Source organism: Pollachius pollachius, assembly GCF_949987615.1.
Source record: "Pollachius pollachius genome assembly, chromosome: 19".
Taxonomy (NCBI): Eukaryota; Metazoa; Chordata; class Actinopteri; order Gadiformes; family Gadidae; genus Pollachius; species Pollachius pollachius.
In genome coordinates, this window is record NC_136952.1 from 9343473 (window position 1) to 9367565 (window position 24093).

The 24093-nt window shown below is 46.3% G+C and overlaps 2 protein-coding genes across 2 annotated transcripts in view; one reads left to right on the forward strand and one right to left on the reverse strand.

Moving 5' to 3' along the window:
• Positions 1–555: 555 nt before the first annotated feature.
• Positions 556–5205, forward strand: sar1aa (secretion associated, Ras related GTPase 1Aa; the record flags this gene model as incomplete). The annotated part of the gene is made up of 6 exons (XM_079756488.1): positions 556–613; positions 719–838; positions 979–1044; positions 1371–1474; positions 1648–1779; positions 3264–5205. The coding sequence occupies 6 exons, from the start codon at positions 556–558 to the stop codon at positions 3378–3380; spliced, it is 597 nt and encodes a 198-aa protein (XP_079612614.1). The 3' UTR covers positions 3381–5205.
• Positions 5206–6767: 1562 nt separating this feature from the next.
• LOC307090242 (testican-2) overlaps positions 6768–24093 on the reverse strand; it is a gene marked incomplete at its 5' end in the record, with an annotated part of 30923 nt that continues 13597 nt past the window's right edge. The window contains 9 exons of the mRNA XM_079756817.1: positions 6768–7910; positions 9138–9275; positions 10910–10972; positions 12057–12275; positions 12718–12837; positions 13852–13966; positions 14812–14920; positions 16774–16888; positions 21358–21403. Of these exons, the coding sequence (XP_079612943.1) occupies positions 7765–7910; positions 9138–9275; positions 10910–10972; positions 12057–12275; positions 12718–12837; positions 13852–13966; positions 14812–14920; positions 16774–16888; positions 21358–21403 (1071 nt within the window). The 3' untranslated portion in view covers positions 6768–7764. The remainder of the gene's footprint in view (positions 7911–9137; positions 9276–10909; positions 10973–12056; positions 12276–12717; positions 12838–13851; positions 13967–14811; positions 14921–16773; positions 16889–21357; positions 21404–24093) is intronic.

A 24093-nucleotide genomic window follows, 5' to 3' on the forward strand; every position in this document is an offset into this window, starting at 1 on the left:
ATGATACACAACCCCTTTATTTATAACGTCTTTCTTGACTCATTCTATGTCGTATGCTGTCAAAACATTGAATTCACCGAACATTACGTCTCACTACTAAATAAGACTGAGAGAGGATACTGAATTTAAGAGTTGTCCTGGTCTGCCGCAACTCAATTTCCGGTCCGATGCTTTCTGTGAGCTACGTACGCCAGTCAACAGTCCACGGAACGAGAAGAATAAAAAATGACACTATGATCAACAACAAGACAAGGAGAATATATATGGAGTCGGATGTCCCTCTATCAGAAGTCCCGCCCTCTCTCGCTAAACCCTTTCACTGAAGTCCCGCCCTCTCTCGCCAATAACGGTTATCTGGAGCATCCCGTTCCTAGTGTTTCGTCGGGCTATAGGAGATCCAGGGAAATACCAGATTACTTGCTACTAGATGTTATTCCGGGGTGTTGCGATCACAATGTTATTTCACTCATAGTAAAAATGACTGTTCTTGTATAGGCACATGTAGCTATGTACTTATGTGCAAACATATTTTCTGTTCCAGGAAAACGCACAAACATGTCTTTCTTATTTGACTGGATCTACAGAGGGTTTAGTGGTGTTTTACAGTTTCTAGGTAAGCATGGTGGAAAGATAATGGTTTGTCTTGTGTTATTTTGAGCGTCACAACTGTTTGCATGAGTCAGTGATGTGTGAATTTTATGCTTGTGTGTTGTCTCAGGCCTTTACAAAAAGAGTGGTAAGATGGTATTCCTAGGCCTGGACAACGCTGGTAAAACAACACTTCTAAACGTGCTGAAAGATGGTCGACTTGCACAACACGTACCCACGTGGCATCCGAGTAAGGACCTTTATGTAATATATGTTATCCAGAGGTAGGCTTATGTGTAGACCCCAATCATGCTGAACGTGGTATATTTTAATTCCGTAACCTGTTTTCAAACCTAAGAAGCTGCATTGTATATTTCATTCTTTACAAAGCCTCTGAGGAGCTAACCATCGCTGGCATAACATTTACCACGTTTGATTTGGGAGGACACGAACAAGGTAAGCACTTTGTTTTATAACACTTGCACCGTAATAATATTGCAATTAAAATATTATTTTTGCCTTGAGGTTCCACCCATCTTGTTGAAATGATAATGGAGGTACAGATGTGTTATTACATCAAATAGACTAGATTACAGTGATGCCAATCTTGCCAAGCTCACATTCAGAAACATATTGTCCCACTAATTGATTATAATACTCCTGTTTTGGTACACAAATAAAAACTGAACTCTGATGTACGATTAGCCCCACTCCCTTTTATAATTTTCACATCAGATGCCCTATGGCTGGGATTAAGACATTTAATTGTCTTATGTCCCCAGCTAGAAGACTCTGGAGTAACTACCTGCTGGCGATCAACGCCGTGGTCTTCATAGTGGACTGCGCCGCTCATGACCGGCTTGGGGAATCCAAGATAGAGCTGGACGTAAGCCAATCAGAAACCCGTTCTCTAGTCATCAAACAGAGTGATAGCAGTATGATCCGCAGGAGCTACGTTTATCACATCCTTCAGCCAACCAAACAGGGTACTTCATTACACTAGTACTGTACATAGCATTCATGCTTCGTATTGTACCATCTCCTTCCCCCCAACCCCAGGCTCTGCTACAAAATGAGAACATCAGCAATGTGCCGTTTCTGGTGCTGGGGAACAAAATCGACCGTCCAGAGGCCATCAGCGAGGGGGCGCTCAGGGGAGCGTTTGGGATCGACAACCAGGTCACAGGAAAGGTAAACACATGGACACTGGTGTATACGATGTCTGATTGTAACAGGGTCAAACCGCAGTGCACCTGGCGTTCTACTGTCTTCATCTGCATTGATGTGGACAACAACCTCCTGGAAACATCATTATCAGGCAGGCAAAGGCTCCAGGAGTCTGAACTGTGAGCCAGTGGCCGGCAGGCACACACTGTACGGTTTTTGCAGAAGGCCCTCGACTATTTGAAGAGCGTTCATCCAGCCAGCACATCTTTTTGTGTCCAGCGTTGCGTTGCCTAGCAACCACACGGAGCAATTACACTGTGAAAGATGGACCGACGTGTGGAAATATGCCTGGCATTTAGTTCTAAGGGAAAATATGAGAAGGCCGTCGCTTGACGAGCTCTTTAGCGGATTTAGCAGCAGGCGTAGGTGATCCGGAGTGTTTTCCTCATTACGGCTCCAGGCGCATTGTGAGTCATGCTCAATTACAATGCATTATTCTTCAGGACTTCAGTTTTAATTGCGTAACAGAAGTGAACTGGCTTGTTGAATAAGAGGCAGCTCTACGGCTCAGCCCATCTCAATGTGCCAACTGTATTGTAGGCAGTACGCTGCAGGTGTGATGGAAACCTGCAGTCCTACGCTAGATGTTATTCCTGCCCATTCCTCGCTCCGTTTTCTGTCCTGTCCTTGAAGACCCAAAGCCTATACATCTATATTATAAAAAATAAAATATAATGGGCCTGTCCTCTCACGTCTACGGAAGAGGATTAGGGCCGCACATTTAAAAAACATTTTTTAACTCTGACTTTATTCTCAGAATTCTGAGAAAAAATGTCTGAATTCTGAAAATATTCTCAGAATTCTGAGATTAAAGTCAGAATTCTGACTTTAAACTCAGAATTCTGACTTTAAACTCAGAACTACGGGTACCTGTAAGGACCAACCTCCGTTGGAGAGACACTTTGCTTTATGCAGAAGGAGGAAACCACACGCAGAGTAGCCAGTAGCCCTAGCCTACTTGTGCGAAGATGTCTTCCCTTAGCGACTTCTTGCGGGTTCGAGGGGTTCCAGAAGCCGTTTCGCTAATTGAAGACCAAAGGGGGAGTGAAACTGTGAGTGAAATGTGTTTTTTTGGCGCCAGTTTCACTCACCTTTTGGTCTGACTTTTTCTCAGAATTCTGAGATTAAAATCAGAATTCTGAGATTAAAGTCAGAATTCTGACTTTAATCCCAGAATTCTGAGAATAAAGTCAGAACCAATTTTTTTTTATGAGTGGCCCTAATCCTCTTCCGAACTCGTCTGATCAATTTGAAGACGAAAACCCCTTAAAATTTTTGACGCGACAAAAAGAGGCTGCTCAGTTCATCATGAACTCACTTAGCGATTGTTCCACTATTCGCCCCAAAAACTCCCTTCACTTTGGCGGGCTCGGCTCTCCATCCAGCGTTGCTCCTCCTCCGCATTCACCTCGCCGTATTCCCCCCCCCCATCCCGTGTGGGTCTGCAGGGCAGCGTCTCGGCGGAGCAGCTGCACGGCCGGCCACTGGAGGTGTTCATGTGCAGCGTGCAGGAGAAGCAGGGCTACGGAGAGGGCTTCCGGTGGCTGTCGCAGTACATGGACTGACGGGAGAGGCGGACGGGACGACCCCCACCCCTCCCGGCGTCCGGGACCTCCACGCAGCCGTCGGAAGCCGGCCCCATCACGCACCTCAGATGACGCGTTTCCTTTCTTTTAGTCTGTTTGAATGTTTTATAATTCCGTTTTTTTTTTCCCGAAAAAAGGTTTCTATGCAAACGTGGAAATTGGGTTTCGTTATCAACGAAAGTGTGTGCTTTTAACGGGGTATAAGTCTCCAGATGTTTATTTATTTATTTATTTTCCGGCGTCGCTGAAGTTGTGTTAGATGGTTTGCATTACTAGTGGGATGGGTCAGTGGATCATGTAGTGTCGTACATGAGACATTTTATTTAGAATGAGGGAAGGAACTTATGTTGTGGAAATTTGAAAGTCGTTTAAGAGTTGTTAAAGACCAATAATGGACACAGGAACCAAACACTGGGAATTATAATTGTAAGTCTTGCACATTTCTCCTGACAAACTCACTCGGCAGACTCGCTGCAGGCCACAGTTTTCTATTAGTCATCTTTTTTCTGTAAAGCCTTTATCCAAAGATGTTGTTCAGGATGCAGTCTTCGCTCATGATATTAAGAACTTCACTTTATGACGAGCGAATCAATGGAAATGATTTCCCTTCAGTATACAGAAAACTTTGGCAATAAATCCCACAAATACCATAGGGTCTATATGCTATATTCCGAAGACGGAAGCATTTTATGGCTATTCCGACGGCAAATGCATTTTAGGGATATTTATTCCGTTGTGTGAATACTACCTAATAGACATCAGGCACATTATAGTAACGTCAAAAGTTAAATTATTAAAATGGCTGTTCTTCCGTGGGTACATTCCAAAGGATGCTAATACCGCAGGCTATTAAAATGTCAGGAAGCAGCCAAGTGGTACAGCAGTCTGTGGAACGCTTGAGACGACCTTGCATATCTCCCCTATCTTGAGTGATTTTTTTCATAGTATGTTTTTTTCGGTGCAGGACAGAAGCAATCTTTACACTTATTTTTATATGTAACACATTAAGTAATTTACAGATTTTTTTAAAAGGTCAACTGCAAACGACTTCTGCCACATCATATAACTATCCAACCTAACATGACCTTAATGTATTGCTTTATCCTCACTTCTGCTCAAACTAGCTACTCCATCATAGCGCCAAGCTTTCGATTAAAAGTCAAATGTGGCCGGTTCTTGATTGTATTATTTGTAGGTTTTTTTTACTTGAAAGTTGGTTTTCTTTGTCAGTTGAAAGCAGTAGCTTCCTCCATATCTACATGTTTTTATAAGTAGATATTTATCAGGGGTTTGGTTTGTTAAGGCAATGTAACGTAATTTACGCTCAGTTTGTGTGAATAATGTGTAGGATGTGTGTGTGTCTTGACACAGCGTCCTGAAGTTCTGCATGACGTGTACTTTTTGACTGTCTTCACTAAGATATGAGAGTGCATTTGCAAAAAAGGCTGTGTTGACGACATGCCCATTCTCTTTGTTGACCTTTTATGTATTTCAACTGCATACTTTGTTTACACAGTTACACCCAGATCACTGATATCTAAAACGAGATTAAACATAAAGGGTACGGAGATATCAGGCTATATACAATGACATGTTAGCATCACATGGAAGCACTTAGAATATGCTTAGTTTGTTGTGAAAACAGGTGGTCTTCCTTAAAATGCGGGTTGGAACATTGGGAATTTTAGCCATGATCTGAAGTGATAGGTACGCATGTAAACAAACTGTGTTGCTTTCATTTAATCAGTGTTCTGCACCAGTCTTGTCCAAACCACTGTAAATAATGTTTAATATGTTTGTACATTCCCGCTGATACAGTCGAGATGGCAAAAGATAAAGTAATATATAATGATAGAGTAATTTATTAAAAAGGAATGTATTAATGTGAGCAAATAAATATTTTAAGCAAATATTTTGTCTAGGGGTTTTAACTAATGATGAAAAGATTATGTAGAAGGGGATATATGCAGATCCAAGCGCTGCCTTCTCAGATACGAAAGGCAAGTCGAATTGCTCAAACCACTTTCCCATTCACACTCACTCACCCATACCAACTCACACAAATATTATCAAAAGACTACAATCCAAATTGAAGGCCATTCGAATTCTGACAAAAGGGCATTTTACCCACTCCAGCCAGATTACTTTTCCCAGACTCCGCAATCGGACAACCAGGATCTTAAGAGATTTTCCTCTGTTGTTTTGACTGATCATCACCTCAGCAAAGAGTGGTTGAGCTCACCACTCCATCCTGCATCTTCACAACACAGGGCTGAAGGAAGCCAAGTGATGGTTTGAGCCGTTTGAGCCGTCAGACCCAAAGCCGCTGCATGCTTTGGGTCTGACAGAATAAATTGAGTGTGAACGACTTAGGGCAGGAGAGCTGCCCTAAGGCACACAGAATGCCAGAGAGAGGACACCGCCATGACGTGGTTCTGATGAAGGACATCCAGTGCTTTTACATCACATGTCATGTAAATGATGACATGTACATTTTGACATAATGTTTTGATAAACCTTAATCTTAATAACATTTGTCTCTATTAAAAAGTGTTCAACGGTTTGGGCCCTAACCATTGGATTTTAGGGACTGGCCTTTACATTTATGTGTAATTTGCTTTCCTATCATGAGGGGGCAGCTCCGATCCAAATAGAATCAAATCAACTCTAGCAATAATAATAATAATATTATATGTAATAATAACAACTGTGTCCAATAATGGACTCATGCAGCATTATAATCACTATTGGTACAATGTAATTTTAAAGACAATTCTTTTACAGTAGAACATCTTACACCAAGTAGAGCAGTGGAGAGTTTGCATAATACCATGGCCTGACGGGATAGCTGTTGTAACAACTCATAACTTGGACAGGCCAATCAGTGTCAATCAGTGAACTCTCAAGAGGTCATAGTTGCCCAGAAAATATTTGGTGACCTTCATGTTACTTCACAAAGGTCACACATCCATGTCGTAACCTTTCATGTAATATAGGCTATTTAATTAAACGTCTAGTCTATATGCAGTGAAAAGAATCCTCCAAAATCTGTAAGTGGGCTCCTGATGGTCCACTTCTGATAGAGAGAGGGAGGATACCACTTTATGTGTGTTTAGAAAGGAGAATGTCTTAAATTTCTGCTGTGCCTCAAGGCAACGGTATTGGATTTGTGAGATCAGAAACTGCTTAGTAACTCGGAAGACCAAGATGCTTGAGTGCTTGAGTTTTTCTTTTTTTTTCCTTCTCATTCTTGTTTTTCTTGTAAAGACGTGATAGATCAAAAGGTACATTAACGAAACATTGTGTTGGAGGCAAACGTTGGCGTGGGCGTTCAAAGATAGGCAGTATAAAGAACAAGACACATGCTTGGCCCCAGTGCCTTTAATATTAAAGTGCTCAGCCTAGCAGTACATTCTTGTTCACTAACATGCAATACTAAAAACAATGTCTTTCCTATCAATAGCAAGAACAAAGAAATGGTAGCAATTTTCTTATAGTAAAAGAAAAACAACTCAAGAGTGAAAATTCAAGTAATGAACACAAAAAGCTCAGTCGTAATAGTCAGTAAATAAAACATGGGGTGGCACGTTCTGCTCGAGGAATAAGCGGTGAGGGAGATAGTGATTTGCCGGAGCAATTTGCAGAAAAAATTGGTACGTTTTCAGAAGTAGTCCAAAAAAGTATTTCACAGAAAACCAATCTCAGATATTTTCGTCTACCCACGTGGTCGTTAAAGCATGTACATTTTGAGGGTAACTGTGTGTATATTGATACATCTTGAACGCTAGTCGGATATAATGCCAGATAAGAGCCGCCTGGGACTAACCCACCCGAGATCATCGACGCAAAGACTTATTTACAGAAGACGTCATGAAGTGACATAACGTACGCATTGCACTGAAACTTTTAACATGTTCTCAATCTCTAGTCGGTCTAAATGGGGGACACCGGTGGTCCTTACAGCAATCAAGCACTTATTCACAATGTAAAAACCAAATCTCTATATGCATAGATAACAGATAGGCTCTTTAGACGAATAGTCGATTTTTCTTCTATAGCTACGGTGCAGCGATCGAGGGTCCCCCCCCCAACCCCACCCCCTGGGTCTGCGAAAAAACATAAAGATCTGTTGATCATGAAAGGATAATGAAGCAGCACTACACATACTCAAGACATAAAAAGAACAGGTCATGTCATCACTGGAGGGGAGGGAGGGGGGGTGCCAAGAGGTCATTATACTTTTCCATGCCTTCCACACGCTCCAAGACAACCCCCAGAATCCTTTTAATTTCTTTGTGAGGGGAGAGAGATAGAGAGAGCGAGTGAGAGAGAGAGATAGCGAGAGAGTGTCTGCTATACCATTCTACCAGATGTATCCTCCATCGTCTGCCTCTCCTTCCTCCTCTTCCTCCTCCTCCTCCTCCTCTCCGTTCTCATCTGCCTCTTTCTCCTCCTCGTCCTCCCATCCCACGCCGCTGCCGAAGTCACCTGAGTGTCCCACCACCTCGTCTGGGGGGGGGGGGGGAACGGGGGGAGAGAGGGAGGGAGGGGGGGTGACAGAGGGGTCATGAATGCAATCTGATCTGATAATAGTCTCACAGGGCCAGCCTCTCCTCTGGGAAGTCTGAGACACAGTGTTGATTAACTGCACCAGGAACCGCCTATTTGTCAGGAAGATCTTGATTGACATGCAAGCACAACCAATCACGGATCAGACGCCGGGAACGGTTTAGTAAAACAGACCAGTGGTGAAAGGAGTGATTTTAACAATTGCTCCGCTGTCTACAGACAGAAAAAATGAAAGCCTTAGGGGCAGGCTGAATAAATCCATGAATGTAAATATGAGAATTTACCGGATTACCCCATGTCGCACCGGAGCTACGTCTGTCACTACGCCTGTCACTCACGCTACAATGCGTAGCATCGTAGCGTGAATGTCAATGCTACGCGACAATGCTGACGGCCAATGAGAATCGTGTCTTGAGTTTCTTCCAGACGCTGCACGATATAACTTGCTCTTTGGCTCAAACATCAGAACGAGCCACAAGGTGACGTAGGGCAAATGATCGAAAGAGGCTGAGACTAATGTGATGATTGCATTTCTCGTCATTGGGTTCAGGTGATTTCAGTGTAACAACACCAAGATGCCCGGGCAAACCGGTTGGGACGGCCTTACCCTCCGTGGTGCTGTGTGTGCAACAACAAAAGTGCTTGGTCAAGCATTGTGTTTATGAAACACATTTCTGGCATTAACTTCCAGAAGATTGGAAGTCGCAGGCCTCAACACTACACTACACTACACTGCAGTGCACTACCATGCACTAACCTAATTCACACTTCCCTAGCCTACACTGCACTGCACCTCAGTACACTACACTATACTGCACTACAATGCACAACATTACCCTACTCTACCTTGCACTGTTCTGCACAGCACTACACTACTCTACCTTAACACTATACTAAGCTGTACTGCTAAGGAAACAGGGCTCCAGACCGTTCTGTGTGCCATCCCCAGTTTGTTATTAAAAATGAGATGTCTCCGCCGTCGTATATATATTCTCCCCCCTTATACGTTTTACACCTCTCTTTGAAATCGTTGTCTCTTATCGATCGTCCTTTGAACGCCCATATAAAGCTCTCTGATGGGTCTGGGTGTTTGAAGGGGGCTGAATAAATAAGCCCCCCCCCCCCTGCCCCACTCGCCCGACATTAAAACTCCCAGGCTCTTCTTACCACATTCGGGGTTGCCGTGGATGCGAGAGCCCGCCATCTCCCCTCCCTGGGGGTCCACACACCAGCACTCGCCTCGGCCCTGGTCACACTGCAGCTTCCTGTAGTAGCCGTCCTCGTCACAGCTGGGGATGTACATGCCTGTAGGGGGGAGGCACGTGCACGCAAGCATGTGCACACACACACACACACACACACGCAGTGTGGAATGCATGTACACACACAGACACACACACATGCAACGTGTTATGTATGCACGTGTTATGTATGCACCCAAAAACACACACACACACATATATCCAAAGTGGTATGCACGTACAAACACACACACACATTCATTGTGGTACGCACACATACACACACAAACAGACACACACACGCACACACACAAACAAATACACAAGTGTTAAATATTGATATCCTCAGCCTTTGGTCGGTGTCTCGCTGATGCCGGAGATAAGTGCAGCATAAATGAGTCAGGCTACATCCTTTGTAGTGAGCCCGTGATAAGAGCGTCCGTGCAGGACAAAGGAGTGAGAGCTGCCTTGGAGCAGAACACAACAAAGCTCTTTTGATGTGATTGCTGTTGTTGTTAACCTTCAAACATCATCCAACAGGGCTGGTAGGTGTTTAAAGAGGACGGGCGGCTTGTATAGATTTATTCTCATCATTAAACTGTGCGAGTGACATTTTTGAAAATGTGGCCTCGATTGCTGCATCACCGTTGGCACAACCCCTCAAGCACATTCTGTCCGGTGTTTTGAAGTTAATAACATTAAACTCACTCCACGTCTCCAGCCACACCACTTAAAACAAAACCCAAGCCAAAACCAAAAGAGTAGCAGATCATAGCTTTCGAAATAGTGTTTCGGCCCGTTACAAAGCAGGAGGTTTAAACACAGCGTTCTCGCAGCGCGAGGGAGCCAAACGGATGCTTTAGCCTAGCGCACTCCCCAAAGCCGCGTCTCCGGACCTTATCCCACAGTGTGATGAGGGGTTAATCCCGGCCCTGAGCGTGTGATCGGTTAACGAGCCTCCTTTAGCTCCTTTGGTCTGCTGCGCCTCAGACTTCTTCTCCCTATTCTCACACAAGCCCATACAAATACAAGCACGCGCCGCGTAGCTGCGAGCTAGCCGCACTAATCACAGGTTTAAATTAAAACGGAACGGTGTCGGGTTCCGAGATTAGCAGCGCAGCGCGGCACGTGGCTCACGTTGTGTAGGTTTAATTGTGGCGACGGGGTGGCTTTGTGATGTAATTGTATTGTAAAGTAAAGTGAGGGTTCATATGGTATGGTAGGCCGTTATTGTGTGTTTCTTTTTTGTAGCGTTTCCATGGCAATGTTGAGAAGATTGCTCATGTGTCAGGTGCATATTAGCCAGTAAACGATATAAACTGTCCTGTTATATATATATAATAGATTTAATATGTAGTCATTTAGCAGACGCCTTCAGCCAAGCAGCTTACAGTGTATAAAGAGACAGATCATAAAGGAGCAGGTAGGTGGTGTTCAATGTGGTTTGAACCCATAACCTTTCGAGTGAGACTACAAAGTTGTTCAGGAGTTTGGTATTGTATTGATTCTAGATAGTGATACAAAAGTATCTACTACATATTCCCTGTGTATAAAGGATGCTGTATCTTCCTGGATATGACAGGTGTAGTAGTAGGTTCAGGTGTATTTACCTGTCTACTACAGATTTGAGGTGTATATAAGGTGCGGTATTTACCTGGATACTACAGATTCCAGATGTATATAAGGTGCTGTATTTACCTGGCTTCTTCTTGGCCACTTCCTGAACCTGGATCTTCTCCAACTCAGCGAGACAGGGGGGCTCTGGGAACACAGGAACATTGAACTCTTAACTCGGGTCTCGATCAATGATTCCCATAATAACCGTGTGTTTAAGGAGATCGAGTGCTTCCAGTGAGATGTGACATGTTCAACGGCCCCTGAAAAGGTATTGATCGGCTGCCAGCGAGTCTGAGAGTCTAATAAAATGATCGGTAATGACGGGATGAGACGTTATGTCATTTTAGTATTTTTCAAGATGGCCAGCGTCTCAAACGAGGCGGTTATTGCATCCTAGACTTTGAATCTGTGTGTTTTGGAGGAAACAGGACATGCTGAACGTTACCCTGACACATTTCGTCTTCTGCCCCTAGGAGTTGTTGGACAGTGTGAGAACGGTCAACACCTTTCAAACATGCTATACAAATTGCATTGCATGAACTCACAAACTGAGACACGGGAAAGCGAGAGAGGGAGAGAGAGAGAGAGAGAGAGAGAGAGAGAGGAGAGAGAGAGAGAAAAGTCGTTTTTAAGTATAAATCAAAACAAATCCCTTATGTTTAGTTCTGAAGTATTTATAGCGTGACTTTAAGCCAGGTGAGGACTTATTCCCAGCGCTGAATAATTTACGAATATAGTCAATGTAATCTAGGACAATGTAATGAAGGCCCAAGTTGGTGAAATGTCATGATGGACTAGTGAGGGACAAGAGCAATGGAAGCACTGATTTGTATCACATTTAAAATACACAATACAAAACTCGGGAGGACCACTGGTAAATCACTGTCTTCATCGCACATTAATTGTAGGCAAAGTCACCAAATGTTTAGCAAGAAATAGAGATGATGATGAATACAAAGCTCAATTTGAGAGCTCTCTGCTCTGTATTGGAACAGTATGTGATCCAGGGATGACGTCTTCCATTAAATCACTGATATATCGATTGTATTATTTCTACTTACTTATGGATTGAGATTCAAGGAATGAAATTATCATGACATTTAACAATACGTCATCCGCTAATGCCACGCTGCTATTCAATCTCTCTTTATAGTCATTTTCCCTTCTTCCTACTCATGTCATCCCATTTTCATCACCGATTGCGGTCGGCCATTTTGTGCACACTCACTTTCCCGCCAGAAGCAGAAGCACCATTCGGCCGTGGAGACCTTGCCGTCCTTGAAGCTGTCGCAGGAGTTGAAGAAGGGTCGGATGCACACTTCGTACTTGTCCAGGTTAATGGCGGCCAGCTCGCCGTGGTCTAGATAGAGGTCGCCGTTGCTGTCCAACTTGGAGAACATCCAGCCAATGGAGTCCTTGCAGCTAGCCACCAGGCTCTTGTCCAGCGCTGCATGGGGAGATGGGAGTGGACGATCATTTATTAAGTGTCCGCTGGTTAGGACCAATAGCCCTTAGCTTGTAAGTAACAATTAATGCAGAAGCATTAATTCGACCTCTAATTTATTGATGATGTGTGATCATGTTTTCCACGTGTGTGCATGGGCATGTGTGTGTGTGTGCCTGTGTGTGTTTGTGTGTGTGTGTGTGTGTGTGTGTGTGTGTGTGTGTTTGCAAGGGTGTGTGTGTGCCTGCATGAGTGCATGATTGTGTGTGTGTGTGTGTGTGTCAGCCTGCCTGTGTGCATGTGTGTGTGCCTGCGTGCGTGTGTGTGCCTGCCTGAGTGCATGTGTGTGTCTGTGTATGTGAGTGTGTGATAGTGTTTGCCCCATGTATTCGGAGGAGGTGAAGCATAGAGCAGCAACTTTTGGGACCACACGCTGCTAGCTGACCTGAGCCAGTGCCAGTGCCCGGTTTGCCCGAGTTGTTCTGCTTGGCGTTGCCATGGAGAAGCTGGAACCAGTCCCGCAGGCGGTCGCCCAAATCCGCCAAGTCCTGGCCGGTGCACGTCTCTGTGGTGGGAGAGGAGGACAGAAGAGAGCCGCAGGGTTTGAACTTCAGGAAGCAGGACTTGGTTTGGGTCGGTCCATTCGATACCTTTGATGCTAACTCAGATTCTCAGAGAGATCGCTGTGTATGTTCAAATCACGTCCAAAACCATTTTGCTATATATATATATATATATATATATATATATATATATATTTATATTTCATACCTTATATTTTCCATTTCGATTTTATATTTTTTTACTTTTTATTGCTGTTTTTGGTTTTCTCTTCTTGTGTATATAATTGTTCCTCATCACTTATAAATCACCTTGGGATTATGTAATATTGTTGTACATTTATTTCCTTTATCTATAATATTATTTCATTTTTTCATTTACATTCTGTACAGTAGTTTTCCACACCTACATTCCCAATGCCTTACGCTGTGCTACAGAACATTTTCACAATGTCACTTCATCACGGCCATCGGCCTGCTTCACTCCGAAAATAATGATGCCTAAATATGTATTTCATGTTTCCAAATGAGAAACATGAGGCTAGCATTTCATTCCATTGATTATTCCACATTTTTCACAGTCCCGAGAGCTGCAGACAATCAATGCAGTTTGCCTCCAATGAGAGTATACACTCTAAATAATTAATCAGCACATGATTGAAAGGGCATTTCAGTGACACGGGGGGATATTTAGCTAAGCCCAATCTTTGAAATTGGTGACTATCGATCTAAAAAAGTTCAAAATTGCATCCGCTGCATCCGTCGGGGAGGATAATATGGAGTCTCTGTTGTAATCTGAACACTGCGTTCATTTAGGTTAATCTTGCTTTGTCAGCGAGTTTGGTCAAGTGCCATTAAAGTGCCATGTCAGATGACTTTGCCCCGCCATACTTTACTGTAGCAAACTCAAATTCAACATCACAAAAAGGTTGGGAAGTTTTCACCAGATGAATGGAGCAACGCAAACACGGAATTAAATATTCAGAAAGGGGGTAAAAGCAAGAACAACAAAGGTTTACCGTGTTTAGTCTCGGTGTTGGTGAACGGCACAGAGGGGGTAGAGCAAGGGCAAAAGCCGGCACACTTGATGCTCAGCTCCTTGCCTGACAGACACGCCTGCTGCTGCAACTTACACTGTCAGGGAGAGAGAGAGGAGAGAGGGAGGAGAGAGGGAGGAGAGAGGGAGGAGAGAGGGAGAGAGGGAGAAGAGAGGGAGAGAGGGAGAGAGAGGGAGGAGAGAGGGAGGAGAGAGGGAGAGAGAGGGAGAGAGGGAGAGAGAAGGAGAGAGGGAGGAGAGAGGGAGAGAGGGAGAGAGAGGGAGAGAGGGAGAGAGAGGGAGAGATAAGGAGATGCAGAGAAATACCGGCAAGGGGGGGAATGACGCGCGTAGAAAAGTGGAAAGAGAGGTGGGACGGCGGAGGATGATGACGCCGTGTAGCTAAAACATTTATGGGGGTGACCGCGGAGAGAGAGGGAGAGAGGGAACAGAAATTGTTCATTCAGATGAGACAGTGCACTTAGTAAGTTAGGGGGGAGAGGGAGGGGTTGTGGCAGTGAGTTGTCATTTTCCTGCTGTGTTGTGAACTCGTTCAAGGTCAAAGTTAAACAAAATACATAAATCTAAATATAATGCAAATAATTCAATGTACATTTAAAAATAAAACCAGGCAGTGGACCCTGTCTGACGATCTCCGGTGAGTGATTAATCATGTGACTGCACACACCCAGAACCATCGCTCTCTGGAGTGATGAACGACGCTACCCGGCCATATATAGATATACATATATATATATATATATATATCCAAACTTTTTTTGAAATGACTCTAGCAGTTTACTTCCTTCCTCTGAAGCCTTCTTCGGCTACATGAATAAAGAACTATGTCCGGCAAGAGGAATGCGACTACTGAAGGTAGGGAGATAAAACTAACCAGAACCAGAACCAGAACCAGAACCAGACATGATTACGAGACGTTTACCTCTGAGGCATAGTTGTGTCCGTCAGAGCCACACACGGGGGAGGACGCAGTCACGGGACAGGGCTTGCAGCTGTTGTCCCGGGTCTTCAGCGGCTCTGGCTGCCTGGCTCTTTGGATGTAATACAGAAAATGACATTCAAAAACCAAACGGCCAATGTCGTTTGCATATGTCAGCAATGGTCCAACCCGACCTGTGACATCCACTCCAGCTACGTTGATTTATTCATTGTGTCCAATAAAGAAAACACAAGTCACGTGATTATATTGCCAACACAGCATGTAGAATGTGCCTAAATGGAAAGTTGTTCTTCGACTGTATATCTTAAGAACACATTTACGCCTTTGATTTATGAGTTCTGTGACTGCAACAACACACAGCACATATCAAAAGTATCAACTCTGCACTGAACCCTACCTGCCCCTAACTTGCTTCAATATCTACACATAACTTTGTGCCAAGGACCTCTTTCCAACTAGACCTTGAAGATTTGACTTCAAGGTCAAATTGATTGTAACTATGTTGTATCGATGTGTTCCAGCAGAGACAACAGAGACTCATTAAAGAAAATTAAATGCACCAACAGCCATTAGGAAAACGGGATGGGGGGGGGGGGGGGGGGGGGGCATCCTAATGATAAGACATGTAGGGTTTGAGTCACGCTAGAATGCGTACCTGTCATGGAACTGGACCCCTGCTGACTTTTTGACACTGACATGGTGATTAACGGCGTACAAGCACACGCGCCGCGTCTTGCTTCCCTGCTACTTAATGACGCTAGGCCGCTTCAGCGCGGCGCCTTTTGCACTTAGTACCGATTACGGCGGTGCCTAGTCGCTCTCGCTATCGCCGAGGTGAGTCAATAAACAAAAAGGGTCTTTATTGGAAAAGATAAATGCCACACGCAAATTTAAGAGGTGGTAATGATTCGGCCCGTTAATTCTTTTCTGACTACAAATCAATTATCTCCCGCCATATCTCTCCCCCCGCCATGAGAATACTCGGGAATTCTAATTTTAGGCTATGCAAATGGCCAGGAGTCCGACAACACATTGGGGGAAGGCAGTCTTTATTCTTCATCATCTTCTCAAATTGACAAAACAACTTACCAACAAGTAGGGCCGACTTGTTTGGACCACGTCTTCTGTCCACCTCCTTGATTAATCAGCGCATCTCTCAGCAGGAGTGTTCTAGCCCAAATGACATCACTCCTGACTCATGGCATTCTCTGGCACCGTTTCCCAGGCTACGATCAATAGATCTCCAGCCGGGCTGCAATGACCTTCTCTTTAATTCGGCTACACTTCAATACTACACTCTAACACAGCCTCACTGAGACAGCTATACTCTGATACTGCTACACTGAGACAGCTACACTCTGATACAGCTACACGCTAATACGGCTAGATCGAATACAGCTAAACTCTAAGTCAGCTACACTCTAATACAGCTGAGACAGCTACACTCTAATACAGTTCCAATAAGACAGCTACATTAATACAACTTTTCCACCACAGAAAAGCCCTGCCTCTCTCGGCTCTAATAACAAGGATTGAATATGGGCTATCGGCCTTACAGTTGGAGGAAATGTTCGAGCGAGGAGGTGGAAGGAGAGGGGCGAAAGGATGGGGGTACTTAGTTGACCACCCAGATTATTTCCGTATTTAAACATTCGCATCCTTTTTGGGGTTGAAAAAAGATTCCCAAGCCAGTGGTCGGGTGCATTCCGCTGCACCCTACCACAGAGCTATGGTGTGTCCCAGATGCACCGTACACCACCCGCACGAGTTTCTCTTGTGACGTTATTTCCCGGCTTGTAGCACTTATAGCACTTCTGTCGAAGAAAGCTGGGGGATTTCCCAATTTGCGACTCGTGCGGACGGTGTACGATGCATCTGGAACACACCACTCGACCGCTACATGCACGTTGAGTTTGAATGCTGACAGGCGTGGGCGGGCCTCACCTGTTCTCCAGCTTCTTCCGGTTGACGCACATGGCCCGCTGGTAGCCCTGGGCCACACACACCTTGTGGCGGCTGCACCGTACCTTCTGACACGGGTCCTTGGTGGTGTCCAGGGCTAGACACACACACGGGGGAACAAGGAACCACAGCGTCGATACGGTGTCACCACGGGATACGAGTACCCAACACCATGTTGTGTACAACATAACAACACAACACAATGGTGTGTTGTAACGCTCTCATGCTCTCTCTCTCGCTCTCTCTCTCTCTCACTCTAGATGTGCGAATATACAATATACATAGTTTAGAGCATCTCTGCGGGTAGAGCATCTCTGCTGACACCGGATCGCCCTGATAGAGCTTAATGCGGCGGGGGTCCGGAGTGAGCAGGACTGACTTTCACGGACATCACGGCAGAAAACAAGGAGGCCGACCTGTCATGAGTGAGGCGCCGCCTGGCCAATCGCACGGCAGGAGGTCTCCAGAGGAGGGCTTCTGGTTAATTGCCCCCCACCCCCACGCATGCAGGGTTCGATTCAACATGTCTTTCTCCCTCCGCTTGTCATGTCGAACTGGACTCTCGCCTTCCTGATCGCTGCCTTACTTTTTCATCCATCTCTCTTTCTGTCTGTCTGTCCGTTCCATCTGCCTGCTCGTCAGTCCGCTTGTCTGTTTATTCCCCCGGCCTATCAGTCTGTGTGTCTGTCTGCCCTGCCCTCCCGTCTGTCTGCCTGTTCATCTGTCCTTTCTGCTCACACTCCTCTTCACTCTCTTGCTATTAATCCTCTCTTTCTTGTAAGTCGAAGGGAGCATTCGACGGTGCTCTCGGTTTTTCCTGCCCGTGGCGTCTTCAAACATCATCACGTCCTGGGCGCCTCCACCACCAGCACCACCACCACCACCTGCACCACCAACACCTCCACCACCACCACCACCTCCACCAACACCACCACCACCACCACCACCACCAACAGCGCTGCCCGCTCCATTTACGCTCAGCAGCGGGGGCCAGTGAGGGCTGAGTGACAAGCCGCCATCGCCGGGGGAGACGGTTAAGGCCGTGAAACACTGAGTCAGCCTGAAGCAGATGCCGGCCAGAGTTTACCCCTCCTGGCCTCACCGGCAGACAGGCTGGCAGCGGGCCAGGCCTCCCAGTGCGTCCGCCCTACTAGGCGGTGTCCTCAGGCTCCACAGTATGAGGTGTGGGAGGAACGGGTTCGGAGAGAGGAGGACTTCAGAGGCCTTGCACTGGAAGCGGGGGATGACAGGAATGTCGAGCTTCTGCGCGCCGTGCTCTGCGTTTCATTTTTGGTCGATTTACATTTGGTTGTACTTTAGTACGTTTAAAGAATAGATGGTAAGTAAATCTAACCGTATTCTCATAGGGAAAATATTGAAAACCAGGTCTGTATCACGTTTACATCAGATTCAAGTCATCCAGGGTCTATATCAAAGCAAAGCTTCAAATGGATACCCAGCCCTCCTGCGCATGTTCATGGGGAAGGAATTAAGAGTCTATTTGAGCTGAATGCTATTGAACTTGAAAGAGATCTTGCACAAAACAAGTTTTCTGATGATTCCCATGCTCACTAAGGGTGGATCTGGCCGCTATGTACAGGACCAAGTTGCCATCCACGAGTTCTCGAGACATGCAGAACGACCTGTCGTTCCTAGCCAGGCCCAGTCCGCAGCAATCGCTTTGAACTGAATTTATGAATTAATTAATGAATTAAAGAAATGGGAACCTGCTGTGTGCTCAGACATATATGCTCATTATGACTCCCCCACAAGGCCTTTCTCATCAATCGGAAATATTCAAATTGAATTACTTACTTTTCCAAAATATAAATAATTATATTAAGGCAAGGCAAGGCAATATTACTATTTCAATGCTAATATTGGCCTCAGTTTGGCCACAGAACGGTTTCAAAAAACTCATACAGATTTCAAGGCTTTTCGCAGCCTATCTCTGAACCAAAAAACAAATATATCTGTGCAAATTACTGAGAGGCTGGGCCACATTTCTGGGTAACCCTGAAATAAGAAGCCATCTTTATCCTCCTCATCTTTTATTCCATACTCGTGCTTTTGTGGCACCGAGCAAGCGGGCGCCACTAGACACAGAGGTTCCTCCCGTGAAGAGAGGGCTACGCTTCACCTCGGCTGTGCCACACGGCTCCAGCCTAATATAAGTAGCTCTCATGTTCCCATAGAAACCAAGCCCAGCGGGGCCCGTAGCAGCTCTGTGCGGTGATTTCCGAGTCCCCTGTCGCGCTGATGTGTTTATGAACTCTCCGCGGGGTCGGCCCTTTATGTCTGCTTCTCTTCGCTGTCGTAAGAAAACGAAAAAAAGTAAATAATCAAGAAGTATAGAAACGAAAGCGTGCGTATAAAGACAGAGTATAGATTTTTCAGCCCCCATCGGCTCTCTCTCTGCTACTGGATTCTCCCACCTCCCTTCCTTCCGGCTGTTTCATTTCTTTCCAGAACATTCCTGTGTCAGGGTATATGACTTTCTATGTAGTGGGGGTTTGATTCCCCCTGTAATCAAGTCATCAAGAAACCAAAGTTGGAAAAACAACAACACAACACGACGTGACTAGGACGAGCCTGCACCCAATTTCTCTCTGCGATGATCGTGCGGTGATCAAAATCACTTCCAAGAGTCCATGAGGGGAGAGGGAGGGGTGGTTCTGTTCTCCTCCAAGAGTGGAATTGTTTCCTGTTCTCCGTGTTCAGATCCCAGCTTGGGTGTCTGACGATAAACGGTTGGATACGGTGCGGCACAGAATGGTCGGCCCTTGTCGACCATTTGCTTTGGCACGCGTGGGTCGATGAAACTCTCCACCAGTTGCGAACAAAGATTGGCGAGAGCTGTTTTTATCGCATTGGAAGAAAATGGAAGAAAGTTGACTCTGAGAAGAAAAGCATGATCGTACTGACAGAAAGGGACTGGATATCAAAGTGGGTTTTGTTCAAACCCATGGAGGAAAGAATGGGTCTTTTAACAGCTGCAAGTGCATTTGTTCTGTTGGGTTAGCAGAATCTGATTTTTTTATTTTGCCAAGAATATCTGCACATACTTATAAGGTAGGTGACTTGGTGAGGTTGCTTGCGCTGGTTATGAAGCAACACAATTTAAGAAAAAAAGAATTGGACCAGATGTATTACAACAAAATATGAATTAAAATATTAAAATATTTGTTTATTCATGAGTATTGCAAGTTTATATTATACCCACATCTACAGTTTAATTATACACTAACTTACATACCTACGTACTCTATGGAATGATTCATGGTACAAGTGATATATGTAACATGAATCCAAGGCTGGAACTGTAATACAAGCAACGCACTCAGCCGCTACTCAAAGCCTCGTTGGTTATTTTCTGATCCCCTCTTCCGACATGCGAGCGCTAGGCAACTATCGGTAAGGATTTAAATGTATCCGAGCTGAGCCTTGCCACATGTCAGGTCTCCTCTCCCTTGATGAGCCACTGTGATACCTCTCAAAAACACATGCCTTATTAGATTCAGCCCACAGCACACGCTCTGTCATCTCCCTCCCTCTCTCTCTCTCCCCCTCTCTTCCTCTATCTCTCTCCCTCTCTCTACCCCTCTACCTCCCTCGCTCTCCCCCTTCTCTCTTTCTCTCTCTCTCCCCATCCTCCCACCCTCTCTTTCTCTCCCCCATCCTCCTCTCTCTCTCTCTCTCTCTCTCTCTCTCTCTTAAAACCGGCAGTTGGAGTTCTCTCTAGTCTAATGTAAGACCCCAGAGAGACAGTTGAATCCTGGGCAGTTGCCCGCGCTGCCCGCTGCATCCTCAATGAGCATCGGCCGGTCGGCGTCGATTACGGCCCCCGGAAACCAGTCCCACTGGGAGTTGAAATGGAGAATTAAATCAATGCTATTCAAATGAACTTTATTTATTTTTTGCCCATTCCTGCGACAAGTGGGGTGCTCGTGAGGTGGGGTGTGAGGGGGTGTGAGTCCTCGCGTGGTTTAACGAGAGCGGTACGGGTGGGCCGTGTGGGTTGGTGGAGCCGCGCAGGGCTGCTTCCCACGCACAACGTCTCAACAGCAACACACACTCCTAGCCCCCCCCCCCCCCCCCGGGCCTTCCATAATTGTCTAGCGTGCATGTGAATGCTAATGCCGTAGCCTCAACCTCAACCTGTTAAGCGGATAGCCTTCCACAAGGCCCCCACGCCTCTTCGTATCTGCGATGTGTCAGAGAGCTGCTTTATTTGGTTATTTATTTTGGACTTTGAGGAGAAGACCCCCCGCTGAGGTGAAAGGCGTTCTCGTGGGAGGTATGCCCCCCCCCCCCAAGCGACAGAGGCAATTACAGCGAGCTGTACGAGCGGATACGGCCATTAACGGATCAGACTTCGGGCTCAAGCCACAACCAGTCGCACCTCCACCACCACCTCCACCACCTCCGCCACCACCGCCTCTGGCACACAACGCAACAGTGTTCTGCTTCACCCTGCTCCCTGACATCCTGCCTGTCTCCCTGTGAGAATCCACCGGTACAACGCTTCAAGACAGACGCAGGCTTGCAGTCGCAGTTGTTACTTACTTTCGTCTGAGCCAGTGGTCTCGTCCAGGGTTTTGATGTAGTCATCCTACAAAGAGAAAACAATATCGGGGGTCAGCGTTTCCGTTATTATTCAAGGTTGAGCTTGGTATCACAACAGACCATGCAGGGGTTGCAAAACAATAGGCGGTGTCCCGACATGAGCAGATAAAGTGCATAGTCAAAACGGTGAAATTGAGACTCATACTAATCCTAATCGAGTTGCTGGCTTTTATATCTTACGTGATAGCATCTCTTAGGAAGTGTTGATTGCTTTTCATGCAGAACCTTTTCCAACAATAGTCTGGAAAGACAATCTCCATATTGGATGTTCAAAGGAAAGTAGCCGAGGCTAAGTGGCTAAGACCTGAAACATGTTTCACGTTGTTGCTGAGGGAATATTTGCTAGATCAAACCGTTTTTTTTTTAATCATTTCAAGCTCGTGTCCCTGGTGAGACGAGCCAGAATAAAAATAAAAGCATTCATCTGCCCCTTGTTCTCTCTATTCTGACCCATTTGTCTCCGGGTGAGGGGGTTCAGTGACAGAAAAGCTGTTACAACAGCACAAAGACACGCCAGGGACTCCGCACAAGTCAAGTGCTGCCTGGTATGTCGCACAGCAAACATCCAAATGTATTCAGAATAAGGCTTTGTAAGTGCTTTTGAACGTTTCAGCAGCCCAGCTAACAGGATTTGAACAAACTCTGGAGCGTATTCTGAATAACAAGGATAGAGGCCTGTTAACATCTTATTTTGAATTATTCAGTTTGGTTCAGTTTGTATCTTATTTCAATATCTTATTAGGAATTATTCAGTTTTGTTCAGTTTGTATCTTATTTCAAAATCTTATTGGGAATTATTCTGTTTGGTTCAGATGATATCTTATTTCAATATCTTATTTGGAATTATTCAGTTTGGTTCCGATTATTCATGATAGTAGGTGCGTATCAAAGTACAGTCAGAGGTTGTTTTATGAAGATCTATTTAGTGATGAGAACTACAGAGAGCAGTTGGCTAATTGTTTTGGTCTGTAGCATCTATCTGCACAGGGGAACATTTCTCGGGTGAATACAGATAGTCAACCGTCAACAGAGAAAAACGAAAAAGAACAGAGCAGTCACTCACCTCCACTTCCTGCGGCATTGAAAAGGCATCGGGGAGGGAGAGAGAGAGAAAGAGAGAAAAACATTGTGAAAAACATGAAAAAACATAACACTACAGAACAGGCTGCTTTGTGTTTACATTTGCAGCACGGTTGGGTGGTGGGGTGGTGATGGTGGTGTGTGTGAATGTGTGTTTGTGTGTGGGGGGAGGGGGCAGTAGATCTGGTTTTATTGCACTTTTGGCAGTGCTGAAACGCCCTTAACCGCACACTGATTGCAAATACAAGCACTGTTCTCCGCCACTCTCCGGGGACGGCACAGCAACACAACTCATTCACGGAGGATTACGCGCCACCTCGTTTACCGGTGATCATGGCGCCGGCCCAGGGTCCCTGAGCGCCTGCGCTCGCTCCTCGCTTTATGTCCGTTTAACAAGCCCCGTGCCAAACCTCTCCCCATCCTCCCCATCCCACTCCTCTCGCTCCCTCTTCTCCTTCTCCTCCTCTTACTCCCCCCCTACTCCTCCTTGCTCCCCTCCCCCTCCTCCCCCCCTCCTCCTTTTCCTCCTTGCTCCCTCCTCCTCCTCCTCCTCCTACGCCCCCCTCCTCCTCCTCGCTCCCCTCCTCCTCCTCCTACTCCCCCCCTCCTCCTCCTACGCCCCCTCCTCCTCCTATTCCCCCCCTCCTCCTTCTCTTTCTCGCTCCCTCCTCCTCCTCCTCCTACGCCCCCCCCTCCTCCTCCTCTCCCTCCTCCCTCTCCTCCTCCTACGCCCCCCCTCCTCCTCGCTCCCCTCCTCCTCCTCCTACTCCCCCCCTCCTCCTTCTCTTTCTCGCTCCCTCCTCCTCCTCCTCCTCCTCCTCCTCCTACGCCCCCCCCTCCTCCTCCTCCTCCTCCTCCTCCTCCTACGCCCCCCCTCCTCCTCCTCCTCCCTTCGCCACCGATCGAAGCCCGCTGTTGGATACTCGCTGTGAGATATGGCCGCGGCCTTGACTTAACACGCGTCGCCGGGGGTGCCAGGGCTTCAACGTCGACGGGCAGACGTTGTGATTGAGCCTCCCTTAAAGCCGCGGCCCCCCAATCCCGACCCCCCGCCCATTCCCAGCCTCGCGTCACGTCCACTAAACACGACATTGACATCCCCGGGACAGATGTGGCGTCCGTAAAAATAAAGAAAATACGACCTTGAGCTAACAGGTAGGGGGCCGGCAGCAGTTTTTTCCCGTTGCCCGTTTTGCTAGCTTGGCTTCACTCCAGGAGGTGTTTCTCATCCACATCCCCCCCCCCCCCCCCCCCCCCCCCCCCGGTGTCCCCGTGCCCTTTATATCATCCAGTCCCCGCTCCCCGGTGCTGTGTTTGAGCAGGAGAATTACAATGACCTCGGCGGTTTTATTTCAGTGAATCAAGGTCCGTAAATACATGCTCATGTACAAGACAAAGCGTGTGGCAGCAGCAGCAGGTTAAATATACCGGCCAGGTTAAATACGAACTGTCAGCGCGGGGGACTAAGTAGGGGTATCATGGCTGGGGTAAATATTAACTACAGGCCCGCAGCAGGACGCTGGTTCGAGTCCCCCTCCCCCTTACCCCCTGAGGGTCCTTCTCTGCAGTAATTGTTGTTGTTTTAGTGATGCATTA